General features: G+C 43.2%; 1 protein-coding gene and 1 long non-coding RNA gene across 3 annotated transcripts in view; one reads left to right on the plus strand and one right to left on the minus strand.

Moving 5' to 3' along the window:
- Positions 1 to 897: 897 nt before the first annotated feature.
- Positions 898 to 14,180, minus strand: part of MYZAP (myocardial zonula adherens protein) — a 130,651-nt gene continuing 117,368 nt past the window's right edge. The window contains exons 1-4 of one of the 2 annotated variants that reach the window (XM_022579607.2): positions 8,086 to 8,327; positions 5,718 to 6,365; positions 3,032 to 3,236; positions 898 to 1,280 (exon numbers count right to left, since the gene is read on the minus strand). In XM_022579607.2, the coding sequence (XP_022435315.1) occupies positions 1,134 to 1,280; positions 3,032 to 3,236; positions 5,718 to 6,365; positions 8,086 to 8,198 (1,113 nt within the window). In that variant the 5' untranslated portion in view covers positions 8,199 to 8,327 and the 3' untranslated portion in view covers positions 898 to 1,133. Of the gene's footprint in view, positions 1,281 to 3,031; positions 3,237 to 5,717; positions 6,366 to 8,085; positions 8,328 to 14,180 lie in introns of those variants that run through there. The other variant, XM_089907164.1, reaches the window with a different exon arrangement.
- The window catches only part of LOC111177658 (uncharacterized), an 88,527-nt gene continuing 82,224 nt past the window's right edge, over positions 7,878 to 14,180 (plus strand). The window contains exon 1 of the long non-coding RNA XR_016392090.1: positions 7,878 to 8,519. This is a non-coding gene — a long non-coding RNA (uncharacterized LOC111177658). The remainder of the gene's footprint in view (positions 8,520 to 14,180) is intronic.

Here is a 14,180-nt window from a genome sequence, read left to right on the forward strand (position 1 = left end):
GAGCCCTTCCTATCACATGTACATCTGCCTAAATGTATTCTTGATCAAATTTCATAAACAAAGTCTCCTTTAAAGTTAAGTTACATTTAATCAAGCACCAGTAAAACATCACTATTAGCATTTTGAAGTTGCTCTAATATTTTATTCTTTGAACAGTGTTTAAAGGCGCCAACATATTAGACAAAGAAAACTTTGACAACATATGTGTTAATTTCTCTGGAGACAACCATGGTCCTTTAAAATTGCATATATATGAGATTGAGGTTTCTGCAGTGTACATAAGCCTCATCTGGGGGGGCGGAAAAGCAACGTATTGATAACAAACCAATGGTAGCTTTAAAAAAATTTTTGGTTTTCTTATCAAACTGAACCTATCATGTTAGAACAATGAAGTCAAGTCAGGCCAGGCCTATGAACAGCTACTCCCTTCACGTACATCAGTCATCTTAGACTTTTCCTGTTCCTGTTACTCCAGACAAATCTGGTCACCTAGAAAGACCATCCACCCTCCAGCATCAACTAAAAGTACCCCTTATTCCTAATCAGAAGAAAGAAAACATTTTTCCTAAGGGAAGACAGAAGGAAACAAACGTTTTAAGCATTTTCTATAAGTGTCTTCCTTGGTATTTCACATCCAATCCTGTAACAGCCCCATGCAACATGCACAAAATTCTCTAGATTGCTCCCTTCATTACTCAAAAAAGGAGAGAACTATATTTTCGTAATTCATTTTAGGTGATGCCTGGGACAACTAAATAATTCACTGAAAGACATGTAATAAATGCTATTTGGTAGAGGTAAGTATAAAGAAAAAAGCAGTTAATCACCTGCTTTCATTTGGCTTAGAGAAAAAAATGTGCTCTACTATATACTAAAATATCAGACCAACACACGACATACTGCAAAAGTTTAATATAATGTGATTAAACACAATATTCAAATATTAAACTCTTCAAGCACATGAAAGTTAACTTCTGAAAGTGGGCTATTTTTATAGCTTCCTTGTTGTAACTTGACAAAACTCTTTCTCTCAACCATGTCTGACACTGATCTTGATACTTGTTAGAAAGTCTGATGTAAGATAATGAGATCTCAACAGGCAGAGATTTAGGAGAAGATCCAAACGCCCATCTTCAGAATTCGTCATCGGAGGACTGATCATCGCCTTCATCCCTTACTTCTTGGTATTTCCTCGAAGACTCCCCTTCTGGATTATAGCTCTGCATTTTAATATTCAGTCTTTCAGCTAATTTTTGTGCTGCGAGCTTGGCTTGCATCTCCTTTAAAACAAAAAATGAAGCAAAAATTATACACTCACACCTTTTCCCTACAATTTTTCAATGGGAAGTCATTGGAACACAACCGGAAATAAAGGGGCATTCCAGCCCAGTCAGTGTTCTCTACCACACTCTGTGTCTACCACAGACACCACACGGCAGGGCTGGGGAGAGCTACTACTAGCCTGCTATAGTGGTGATGACAGACTTCCACTGATAAACCATGTGCACTGAAATATCCACCTCTACATGAGAAACTGAGGACTCAGCTTAGCACTACGACAGTTATAAACATGAAAACATTTTCAAGTATGTGGGCACGTGCATGTGTATATACAACCCTGAAGAACAATCTGAGCTATCAAATGTCAAAAATCACTAATGCTGTACTGATCCTCCAACTGGAAGAATCTTCTTTCCTAGATTAAATCATGGCTTCCAGGCTTGAGAGTTACATTTCGATGCCACAACGAAAATCAAAGAATACTAAAAACTGATTATCCCTCTCCAAATTAACTCCCATGAAAAGTACTATGCAGTAAAAAGTCTAAGTCAGTCTTAGACATTGGCACTGTGCTTTTATACATGCAAAGACACCGTCACTGACTGATGGCAGGTGGCAATGCTCATTCCTACTCTGGCTCTTCACTTTTCTCAGACTGCCCCCCCAAACCACTGGAACTTGTTTATGTCCCTCCCCTAAGGCCACGGATAGCACAGGTAGGTGGGACTGAAGTGGAACTAGTACTACCAAGGAAACCAATTCCAAACTGAATGGTTTAATTCAGCCTAAAAATAACTTCGGACAGGCATTTAGGATCAAATAGACAACTTAAAAAATAATTCCTCAATGCTTAGTTACAACCAGGCAATAACTTGAATGCACTGAGAGGAAGAAAACTGGCTTTTAAAAAGGAGTGCCTTGAAAATCCCAGTCCATGCCAACGGAGCTTTTATGGAAAGCCAAGGCAGAATAACAACGTAATTTTGTAGTAAGTGACATATTGTACCCCATTAAAATCCACCTAAGCAAAACTAGGTTTGGCTGCTATTTTCCTGGAGGCTCTAATTATTACTATTCAAGTATATCAGACCCTTTCTTTCCTCCCAATGGTCCTCACACTTAATTTTCTCCCATCCCATTATTTTATACCCAGACTGTCAACATACATATTTAAAGTTCCATGCAGAACACACAGATCTTTGAAGAAAGTGCTATCCAAAATTAAGTAACCAAAAGTAGAAGATGCTTCAGTCTTCACAAGGGCCTGCAGGCCTGTGTATCCGACCCCGTCTGTTCCTAACACACCACTACCTCCCCATCCCTCTCCTGCTCTCCCTGTATTGAAGGGGCTTGGAAACCGCACTTCCTTGATTCTCTTAGCAGGGTTCCAATCAGATTCCACCACTGACAAGCTCTCGCATAGGTTTTTTAAGGTGGAAGACCAAGAAGAGATACTACTGCTACCTACAGCCTGGGCTTTCAGAGATGTGAAATTTTGCAGTAGTCTCCCCATATTTCCTGGAAAATACCACCTTGATGTCACAGGTAGCTGTTCCCTGCAGTTCCAAAAAACGTGAGACTCTGCAAGCTAGAGGCACACATCTGAGACCTGATGTCGTCAGCTAACCATGTCTCTAGCACCTAATCCCTTCTACTAAATCCCACTCTCCCTGGAACAACCTGGAGTAAATTCTGACTTACTCAAGCAGCGTCCAACATGCAGACAAGAAACAAGTCATATCCTAAATACCTCATAACTCTGTTTCTGCTGTTTCTGAAGTGCCAGCGACTCTTCTGTGGAGAGCAGCTGTGTAGGCATGTGGTGGAGTGGCAGAAGCCGGGCTGCTGTGATGTCATCGAGATGCTTCCTGTCCCTGTGCCGTCTCTCTTCTGAGGAGACAGGAGACCCCCTCCTCTGACAAGGACTCAACGAATCACGTTGATGTGAAGGTAATCTGAAGGAAGCAACACTTATGTTACACCACCAGACTACTTCCTTTTCATAGACACGTATTTGCAACATTCATACACACAAATGTGGCCTTTAACCTTGGCAATTAATTCTTCTACAAAAGTAATAGTAAGCCCTTTACCACTATTTACATGTGTAAATAAAACTTTTTTTTTTAACATATTTACCTCAAAAACAGAAATATTTAAATTGGCACCTTTTTGGCAAGTAATTTGACAACGTGTGGCTCTAACAGATAATAGGTTTAGATAGACTCTTTGCCTTTCCCTTCTCTCTTCAGCTTATACTTGAGCTGAAGTCTGTTTTCATTTTCTTCATTCAAAAACATTTGCAGGGGCTTCCCTGGTGGCACAGTGGTTGAGAGTCCACCTGCCGATGCAGGGGACACGGGTTCGTGCCCCGGTCCGGGAAGATCCCACGTGCCGCAGAGCGGCTGGGCCCGTGAGCCATGGCCGCTGAGCCTGCGCGTCTGGAGCCTGTGCTCCGCAACGGGAGAGACCACAACAGTGAGAGGCCCGTGTACCGCCAAAAAAAAAAAAAAAAAAAAAAAAAAAAGTGTGCAATTTGAGGAGTTTCAGAATAATAAGAATTCGGCATGTAAATTATGGGATCCCTGATGGCATCCCAGCGGGGAGTGAGGAGTGACAGGGCTGCAGCACACAGGAAGCACTGGAAGTGGAGAAAATGGAAAAGGCAGCAAGATACAGCTGGCGGAGTAGGCTGGGTCCAGTCCACAGAGAAGACTTCTATTCTATGTAACAGGTTCAGGTTTACATTTACAAACTGCACTATGGCAGCAGTGGAGAGGATGGACTGATAGAGTTAAGACTAGGCCAGGACAGACCACAACTATAGCCTAAGAGAGCAATGAGAGTCTTCACTTTGACAGGAGAAACGATGAACATAACAATGATTAGAGTTGAAGGTCAAGGAAATATACTGTCAGGTTCCATGGCTAGCAGATATGGAAAGGAGGGAAAGAAAGAAGGTAGTGGCACTGCTGACTTAGGGAATATGGGAGAAAGTAGTTTGGGAAGAAATGAGTTCTACTTTGTACCTGGTAAACCTAAGGTGCCACAGATCACCCCCACATGGTCAGGTTTCACAGCTACACAAATCTGAAGTTCTGGGAAGACTTGGACTAGAAGTAGATGATGGGTGGCCTCCAGCATCCAGAAGAGCCAGAAGAGCATGTAGGAGGGCAAAGGAAGAGTAGAAAAGAAGCCAAAGGACACCCTTATCCCACCTCCCAACCTCCATTTTTCTACAGCCTGACTTACCAAGGCCCAGCCTGTTGATAACTGCACTTCTGTCTCTGTCTCTCATAAACTTCCCTTGGGAACCCTCCACTGATACTCCCTTACTCTCCTCCCACTTCCAGCTAAATGACCATAAAACAGAACCAGGATCAGTGTATTCTCTGCTGTATATATTGACTAGATGATGCTTCTGGTCTTCTGCCTCCCTAGAAGTGAGGAAAGATACCTCACCACGCACAAGATGACCAAATAATCAACGATTACTTTTTATTCCTAACTAAAAATTAATGTAAGATAATTCTGGTTTTCTATGCAGAAGAAATAGTTTTGAGGTTATAAAAATGAATGGTAAGATAGGACTAAACTTTAAAGTCTCTATAACAAAAAAATTGGTTTTAAGTATTTTTACCTAATAGGCTTTCAGTTTTTCAAAGAAAGGCAGTAGTGGTTAGACTTTGTATCTGATGTTAACATTCTTATAAATCTACTCCCTGATTTGAATGTTATATTTGCATATAAATAAATAACACTCTTTGCAAAGAGCTTTTGTTTTTCTGAAGATCTCGGACACAAAACTATGACAAGGACCTTAGAAGCAGGGTTCATTTGCTCCTCCTGCCCAAATCTGTTTTCAGTTTTTTTAACCCCTCCTCAGCTCCCTTCCTCCTGAAATTATTATACAGTTTACCGTTCTTCCAAGCGTGTAAGCCGCGAGTCCTCATCTAGGTCGTAAACGCCATAAGGAGCAGAATCTTTACTCTTGTACGGCCACAGCGTCTGCTGCTTACATGTAGTGAGCACACAAATATTTTTTACTGAGAAAGGCTATCAGCTCCTGCAGTTGTTTTCCCCTTAGCTTACAGTCTAGTCAAAGGGGGAACTACATACCAGAAAATGGTTCTGGAAAAAACTGTAATAAATTCTCTAACTCCATGTTTAATATGAGACATTGCTGAAGTCTCCTGAAATTTAACACTTCATCTGTCATTGAAGACCTTTTCAATTATTTGGCTAAAAAAACTAAAGCATTTTTCAACATGAATCCTCCACTCCAGCCAGGCTAGTTTCCCTGTTTCCACAATACCCTCATTCCCAAGTACAAGTAGTTCTCACACCAAGTCCACTGACCTTAAAGCATTCTCCCAGTTTTTTGAGTTTAACAGACATTATGCTCCTGTGACAAGCCTGCTTCTGATGGTACTTACACATTGGTTTTAAATTTATGCTGTAGGGGCATGGGGTTTTTGGCTCGCATTTCTAGCACTTCCATGTAATGAGGCTTCTTCTGCAGCCCACTGCAAAGGCCGGCCAAGTTCTCAGGACTCTGGTTTTCTTCTGAGTGGTGTTCAGCGGGGTCTGCAATGGTGATCCTTTGTAACCTATCAATAAACAGGTCGCCCGAGCTGCTAGGATGACCCTCCACTTGACTTGAAGCACGATGCTGAGTGAGGAGCTCACTAGCTGCAGATGAGGAAGGCGTGGCAGTTCTGATGCTGGAAGCTGGGCCTTCGCTCACTGTGTGTTCCGCCTCAGGGGCCTCAGCATCGCCTCCGAGAGTCGGACGTGCCAGTCCCTGTTGTTGTGAGGTTGTCTGAGATGATGTGATGTTAGCTACAGAGGAACAGCCAGGAACTGGTGATGAAGTATCAAGTATCTGGTCAGAATTCTGGGCCTTATCTGTGTCCCCATCAACAGCTGTAATCGCTTTTTGCCTCTCCTTACAGTCTAAACTAATGGGATGAAAGAGTTCACTTCTTCCTCTAACTTCTTCACGTTCTGCAATGGCAGCTTTCAGTTTGGCGACGGAGTCTAAGATCTTTTTACCTTTGTCGGGCAATTTGCAAATGAATTTTCTGGCAAAAGGAAAAGAACAGTATACATTAGAGACAGCCGTGTTTTTAAACTTGAGATATACAGACAAAAAAGCATTATTCTCAAAGGGAGAAGAATCAATCTTTAAGTCAAAAATCCAATTTCCAACTGGCCCAAAACAGGAATGAAATAAGAGAATCATTATCCAAATACCCCCCAAAAAGAAGGGGCTGCAGGAAGAATAGGGAATATGCCTCATTTGTCTCATCTAATTAGAATTTCTGCAGAAGTATTTTAAGCATGATACTAATAAAAGACATCCCCCAAATCATCAGTTTTTAAAAGTGTGATCTCCAAGACCTTCATGGGGAGGGGAGGTGGATGGATCTGCAAGATCAAAACTATTTTAATAATAACACTAAGATACTATTTGGCATTTTCACTCTCATTTTCTTACCATGAGTACAGGGGAGTTTGCCAGAGGCCCCATGATATGGATGATATCATTGCTCTGATGGCTAATAGAATGTGTGTGCTTGTGTATCCTTGTGTTTTAAAGATTCTTACTTGTAATTCCTAAGACAATGATAAATATGAGTAGATATGACACACAAGAGCTCTTCAGGATGCTGTCTTAAGAGTAAAAGGGGTCCTAAGACCAAAAGTTAACTCACCACTGTAGACTAAAATCCCATTCTCACAAAGTCAAAATAGTTGTAAGAAGCCCCCCAAGTGATCATTTGCCCCTTTTGCTAAGTGGCAGAAGTTCCTTTTCTGATTTCCTTTTCTTCAGCCATACAAAATGGGAAGGGAAGGTTAGATCTCAGGCCCCCTATTCTTTATGACACGACATTCATTCCCCCAATTCTAACTTAACATCCGTCTCCAGTTGCGATGCCCATGTTTTCCCAAACTTTTCTCTCTCTCTTGAGCCTCCTGATCACTTCTCCAGCTTTTAATCAGATATAATTAACTCTTCCATCAACTCAGCTCTGGTAAATCCATCTCAGACCTATTCCCCTCCCCCAACTTTCCTATTTTTATTAATGGTGTTCCATACAGGCTGGAAACTTCAGCCATCTCTGTCGACTACATATTCAAATTATCCTATACCTGATGAAGTTTTCCCAATCCCACAACTACCCTTCTAGTTCACTTTCTTACAACTCCCCTACTGGGAACCTCTCTGAAAATATCCTCCTACTCTCTTCTGCCTCTTATTCCTTCAAACTATCCTGCACCGACCTGCTAAAATCAGCTTCCTAAGAAATCATTTTCATTATACCGATCCTCTGCTAAAACCTATTAAGTCTACCAGCTGAATGGGAGTCAAACTTTCTTTGCCTAATAAATCAACTCTTTTATCCCACTCTTCCCATTTCCTACAGTTCCTGTAAAAATAGGGATCTACAGATGAAATTGACTAGATGTTTGGGGCACTACTGGGGAGGAGGGAAGGAGAAAGGATTTGGGATACAGATCCCCCCCTTCGGAGAACCGACACAGGAGCTGGGTAAAACCAACGAGGAGCTAATGACGAGCTGAAACGCTAGGAAGCCATCCCCACAGGCGCCCCGCGCCTGGCTGGAAGCGGTCGGCTCTGCGACTGTAGGCCGGCCACTCGCCCGTGGGCCTGGAATGAACCTGACTGAAGCAAGGTCACCTTCCAGGGACGAGATCGGGGTGGGGGCGGGGAGGGACGCGTCCCAGGGAGCTTGAACCCGAGGAGCCCGGCGGTGACTCGGCGGGACCCAAGCTTACACGTTGCGCAAAAGTCTCTCCTGGCGCTTCAACATTTCCCGCAGCTCCGCCAAACTCCGCTGCCCCAAGTCCTCGGGAGCTTGGGGCTCGAAGCCGCGGGGCAGCGAGAACATTCTGCGGGGGCTGAGGCTGGCGAGGCGGCGGGCACTCGGCGTCCTCGGCAGCCCCTGCTGCTGGCGGCGGATCCGCGGCCAGCGGGGACTCCGGCGAACGAGCGGGAGTCGCCATTTTTCCGGAAGAACAGTCTTCTTCTAGCCGAATCGAGCTTTATTGAAACGCCGGAAACAAACACGGACAGGGAGGAGGGGTGGCCGGAGGGGCGGGAAGGAACGGAAGTTGCAAGGTGACGTCAGACGCCGGCGAGGCGCGCTTTCGAGTCGCTTGTTCTTCCCCTGTGCATCCGCTCTCCGCCTGTTATATTCAGAAAGTATTAGGTGAGTGCTGCGGGCCCTGCTCTTAAGGAGTTGACCGAGTCGGGGAGGGGGGCAGATATTAATCAAGTAACAGTCAAACAATAGAATTATAAGACGGCAACAGGCACCAGGGAAGGTATCTCCGAGAAGTGAAATACATGTGGAAGCCTGAGTGATGATTTGGTTAGCAGTTGGTGAGGTTGGGGGATGTGCCGGGCACGGGAGGCCCTGGCCTGTGGCGTGGCCCTCCAAGTGCAAGGCTTAGTGAAGTCCTCAAATGTTAAAGTGGGAAGGACCCTTAGGGTCCATGAGCGTTTCTTAATGGGGTTCTGTGGCATTTGGAGCAGGACTTTTCTTCGTTTGCGGGACTGCCTCAGGCATTGCAAGATATTTGGTGTCTGGCTTCTGCCCACTAGTTGCTTTGGCACTCCTCTTAAGAATACAAAACGCACCCCTCCCCGACGCGCGCACACGCACACACACACACACACACACACGATTAAAACGCAACCCTCCCCGACACACACACAGGATTGCAAAGCCCCACAAGAGGTGATGGGGGTGGGAGGTGCTGTACAAGCCAGTGGAGAACCTCTCTTTCACAGTTCCCTATTTTGCCTATAGAAAAACAAAGGCACAAAAACTGAAGTTTTCCGAGGGCACAAAACTATTAAGTGAGAACATCAGATTTTAGACACAAATGCCCAGGTGCTCCTTCTACCACACCAATTTGAAAATCTCCTTCCAAATTGTGAGAAAGTTTTTTAGGCTGTTGAAGAAAGCAGTATAATAAGCATCACACCTGGCTCTTACCTTCTCTTTATAGTTCAGCAAGGAGAGCTGTGTCCCAAAGAAAATAGTGGGAAGCATGCTATAGTCATAACAGATATCCACTGGGAGGTTTGAAAGACCCTATAACCTCCAACACCAGTCTCCCCCTTCTTTGATATGGAAAATTTACATTTTCTCCGTCCTTTGTATGGTACTATAATAAACAAGCAATTCCCTCCCAGTCAGACAGAAGGCTAGATAAAATCTGAAGCGACTTGAGGGAGCACAGCTGAAGCCATTTCTGTATCCTTGCAATCTAGTCCATTCTGATCAGTTTAGTGTATCAAAATTCTCAACATAAACCCTGCTTTGAAGCCCAGAATTTCAGTAACCTGCTCCATCCCTAGCTAAATGAGAAGTACTTGAGTAAGGCCCTTGTCAGATAGCAGTCCCCTGACAAGCTCCCCCAAAGCCTTTCTTACCCTGTCCCTGGACTGCAGCTGAAGGCCTTTATTCCCCCTTCTGATCCTGGGCCACAGGTGCCCTCAAAGCAAGGATGCTTTCTCTCAAGCCTCAGAATTTTGCCCCCAGCTGTTTTCCTTTTGTGGAAGGCTGTCCCTTTTCCCCTAGCTCGTTATAAATCTTAGCTCAAGTCTCACCTTCTCCCTGAACCTTCTTAGATTATTCCAACCCAGATTGCTCTCTGAGCATAACTGTAGTGCTTAGAACATATTATGCTTCTCCAGTTGTATTGTGCATGGTGATTTCTTTTCTAACAAACTTGTAAAGTCAGGGAATTCTGTCAAGGAGCTATATTTGTGCTTTTCTATCTGCCCTATTGCATATAGCAGGTACTAACTAATAGAATCTCCCTCTCATAATTTTTCTCTCTGCGTTTCCCCCATATTCCCCTTCTTAATGAAATACCCTTCTATATATACAGATCTTAAGCTTTTAATATAAACGTTAGCCATAATTACTGTGAAAATATTTTCAGTGGTACGGGATAGAATCTTTTACACAACATAACTTAGGACTTAAAGTTATCATAATACAAATCCAAATTCCTAACAACGGGTGCACCAACTGTCTAGTTCTCTAATCACTAACCAAGAGGCTTAGCAAGTGAAGAAATTTGTTCCAACTTTATTCTAGATGTTTCTGTGAAAGTGGTTTTTTTGCTGAGATTAACATTCAAATCAGTGGACTTAGAGTAGTGAATCAGATCGCCTCCTATAATATGCATGGGACTCAGCCTATCAGCTGAAGCCCTTAAGAGAACAAAGATTGACCTCCCCTGAGCAAGAAGGAATTCTGCCAGCAGATCGCCTTCAGACTTGAACTGCAAGTTCCTGGGCCTCTAACCTGCTGGTCTGCCCTGCAGTGATAATTACCTGAGCCAGTTCCTTAAAATGAATCCCTCTCTCCCCCTCTCTCCCCCTCTCTCCCCCTCTCTCCCCCTCTCTCCCCCTCTCTCCCCTTCTCTCCCTCCCTCCCTCCCTCTCCCTCCCTCCCTCCCTCTCCCTCCCTCCCTCCCTCCCTCCCTCTCTCTCTCTCCCTCTCTCCCTCTCTCTCTCTCTCTCTCTCTCTCTCTCTCTCTCTCTCTCTCTCTCTCTCTCTCTCTCCCCCCTCCCCCTCTCTCTCTTCCTACCTCTCCCTCCTTCTCCCTCCCTCTCTCTTCCTCTCTCTTCCTCCCTCTCTCTCTCTCTCTCTGCTCTCTCTGTCTCTGTCTCTGTCTCTCTCTCTCATAATGGCTGATACAATTGTCAATACACAAAAACACACACTATTGGATCTTTTACTCTGATGAACCCTGACTAATACAGAGCCCAGTCTCATCAATGTTAAGAAAATCAAGGCTTGATTGATGACTGGCCTTCAGGGTGAGAGAGCTGACTGAGGAGAGGGAAGGCTCGCTTTTGCTCTGCCCTGGTGTACATGCTGAGCACATGGAGAAGAGATGAAAATCAAGGGTCATAAACAACTATGAAACAAATTCTATTTTCGTGTGTGTGTGTGAGAATGTGGTTTTTCTTAAGCATCCATGTGGAAATGGAACATGCTGAACTTTGAGTCAAGTCCATAGCAACCATAGCTAATGAAAAATTAATCAAGTGGTAAACCCAAGACTTAATTGAACGATGGCTGACACCTGTGTACCATTTACCAACCCTTCTCTTCCAGTCAGTCCCCCAAAGTGCTTTCTCGATGGACCAGTCTTGCCAGCTGCCTCATCTTTCTGTCCTTCAGCACAGAATTTCACAAATAACTGACAGGAGCCTGGCCAGTTCGGAACAGAAAGTAGGGGAAGGAACAGGCAATTGGAATTGGGTATGAGAAAAACAGAGTGAAAAAAAGGAAAGAGAAAGGACTTGGTAGAGACGGAGAGAAAAAAGTGGAAGGGGCAATAAGGGGAATCCATTTCTCTGCACAGATATCAGAAACAGAAAGCCTCATAGGAAGCTGTGTGCTGAGGAATTCACAAATTTATTTCCCTTCCAGCTCTATACTTCTACAAAATGTCACATTTCCTCTCTTTGTATTTCTCTGTGATCCCACCGCAACAAAAGGTTTTCCTCAGCGACCCAGGGGTTTAGGCTGTAAAGTGCATGTACTCCACATTAAAAGTAAATTCTTTTTTTTTTTACTTTCTGTGCTTTTTATTTTTTTAACTGAAAGATTTTTATATTTTATTTAAAAAATATTTTATTGGAGTATAATTGCTTTACAATGTTGTGTTAGTTTCTGCTGTACAACGAAGTGAATCAGCTATATGTACACATATATCCCCTCCCTCTGAGAACTCCCTCCCCCTCCACCCCCACCCAGCCATCTTGGTCGTCACAGAACACTGAGCTGAGCTTCCTGTGCTTTATAGCATGCTCCCATTAGCTCTCTGTTGTACACATGGTAGCGTATATATGTCAGTCCTAATTACCCAGTTCGTCCCACCCTCCTCTTCCCCCCCCACCGTGTCCACATGTCTATTCTCTATGTCTGCATCTCTTTTCGTGCCGTGCAAATATGTTCATCTGTACCATTTTTCTAGATTCCACATATATGCCTTAACATACGATATTTTTCTCTTTCTGGCTTTACTTCACTCTGTGACAGACTCTAGGTCCATCCACAATCTCTACAAATAACCCAGTTTCGTTCCTTTCTATGGCTAATATTCCACTGTATATATGTACCACATCTTTTTTTTTTACATCTTTATTGGAGTATAATTGCTTTACAATTGTGTTAGTTTCTGCTTTATAACAAAGTGAATCAGTTATACATATGCATATGTTCCCATATCTTTTCCCTCTTGTGTCTCCCTCCCTCCCACCCTCCCTATCCCACCCCTCCAGGCGGTCACAAAGCACCGAGCTGATCTCCCTGTGCTATGCTGCTGCTTCCCACTGGCTATCTACCTTATGTTCAGTAGCATGTATATACATGTCCATGCCTCTCTGTCGCTTTGTCACAGCTTACCCTTCCCCCTCCCCATATTCTCAAGTCCATTCTCTAGTAGGTCTGTGTCTTTATTCCTGTCTTACCCCTAGGTTCTTCATGACATTTTTTTTCTTAAATTCCATATATATGTGTTAGCATATGGTATTTGTCTTTCTCTTTCTGACTTACTTCACTCTGTATGACAGACTCTATGTCTATCCACCTCATAACAAATAGCTCAATTTCGTTTCTTTTTATGGCTGAGTAATATTCGATTGTATATATGTGCCACATCTTCTTTATCCATTCATCCGATGATGGACACTTAGGTTGTTTCCATCTCCGGGCTATTGTAACTAGAGCTGCAATGAACATTTTGATACATGACTCTTTCTGAATTATGGTTTTCTCAGGGTATATGCCCAGTAGTGGGATTGCTGGGTCATATGGTAGTTCTATTTGTAGTTTTTTAAGGAACCTCCATACTGTTCTCCATAGCAGCTGTACCAATTCACATTCCCACCAGCAGTGCAAGAGGGTTCCCTTTTCTCCACACCCTCTCCAGCATTTATTGTTTCTAGATTTTTTGATGATGGCCATTCTAATGGGTGTGAGATGATATCTCATTGTAGTTTTGATTTGCATTTCTCTAATGATTAGTGATGTTGAGCATTCTTTCATGTGTTTGTTGGCAGTCTGCATATCTTCTTTGGAGAAATGTCTATTTAGGTCTTCTGCCCATTTTTGGATTGGGTTGTTTTTTTTTATTGAGCTGCATGAGCTGCTTATAAATTTTGGAGATTAATGCTTCATTTGCAAATATTTTCTCCCATTCTGAGGCCTGTCGTTTCATCTTGATTATGGTTTCCTTTGCTGTGCAAAAGCTTTGAAGTTTCATTAGGTCCCATTTGTTTATTTTTGTTTTTATTTCCATTTCTCTAGGAGATGGATCAAAAAGGATCTTGCTGTGATTTATGTCATGGAGTGTTCTGCCTATGTTTTCCTCTAAGAGTTTGATAGTGTCTGGCCTTACATTTAGGTCTTTAATCCATTTTGAGCTTATTTTTGTGTATGGTGTTAGGGAGTGATCTAATCTCATACTTTTACATGTACCTGTCCAGTTTTCCCAGCACCACTTATTGAAGAAGCTGTCCTTTCTCCACTGTACATTCCTGCCTCCTTTATCAAAGATAAGGTGACCATATGTGTGTGGGTTTATCTCTGGGCTTTCTATCCTGTTCCATTGATCTATCTTTCTGTTTTTGTGCCAGTACCATACTGTCTTGATTAGTATAGTCTGAAGTCAGGGAGCCTGATTCCTCCAGTTCCGTTTTTCGTTCTCAAGATTGCTTTGGCTATTCGGGGTCTTTTGTGTTTCCATACCAATTGTGAAATTTTTTGTTGTAGTTCTGTGAAAAATGCCAGTGGTAGTTTGATAGGGATTGCATTGAATCTGTAGATTGCTTTGGG

Source organism: Delphinapterus leucas, chromosome 2, assembly GCF_059928025.1.
Source record: "Delphinapterus leucas isolate spDelLeu-1000000601 "Yukka" chromosome 2, BTC_Dleu_Yukka2, whole genome shotgun sequence".
In the NCBI taxonomy this organism is placed as follows: Eukaryota; Metazoa; Chordata; class Mammalia; order Artiodactyla; family Monodontidae; genus Delphinapterus; species Delphinapterus leucas.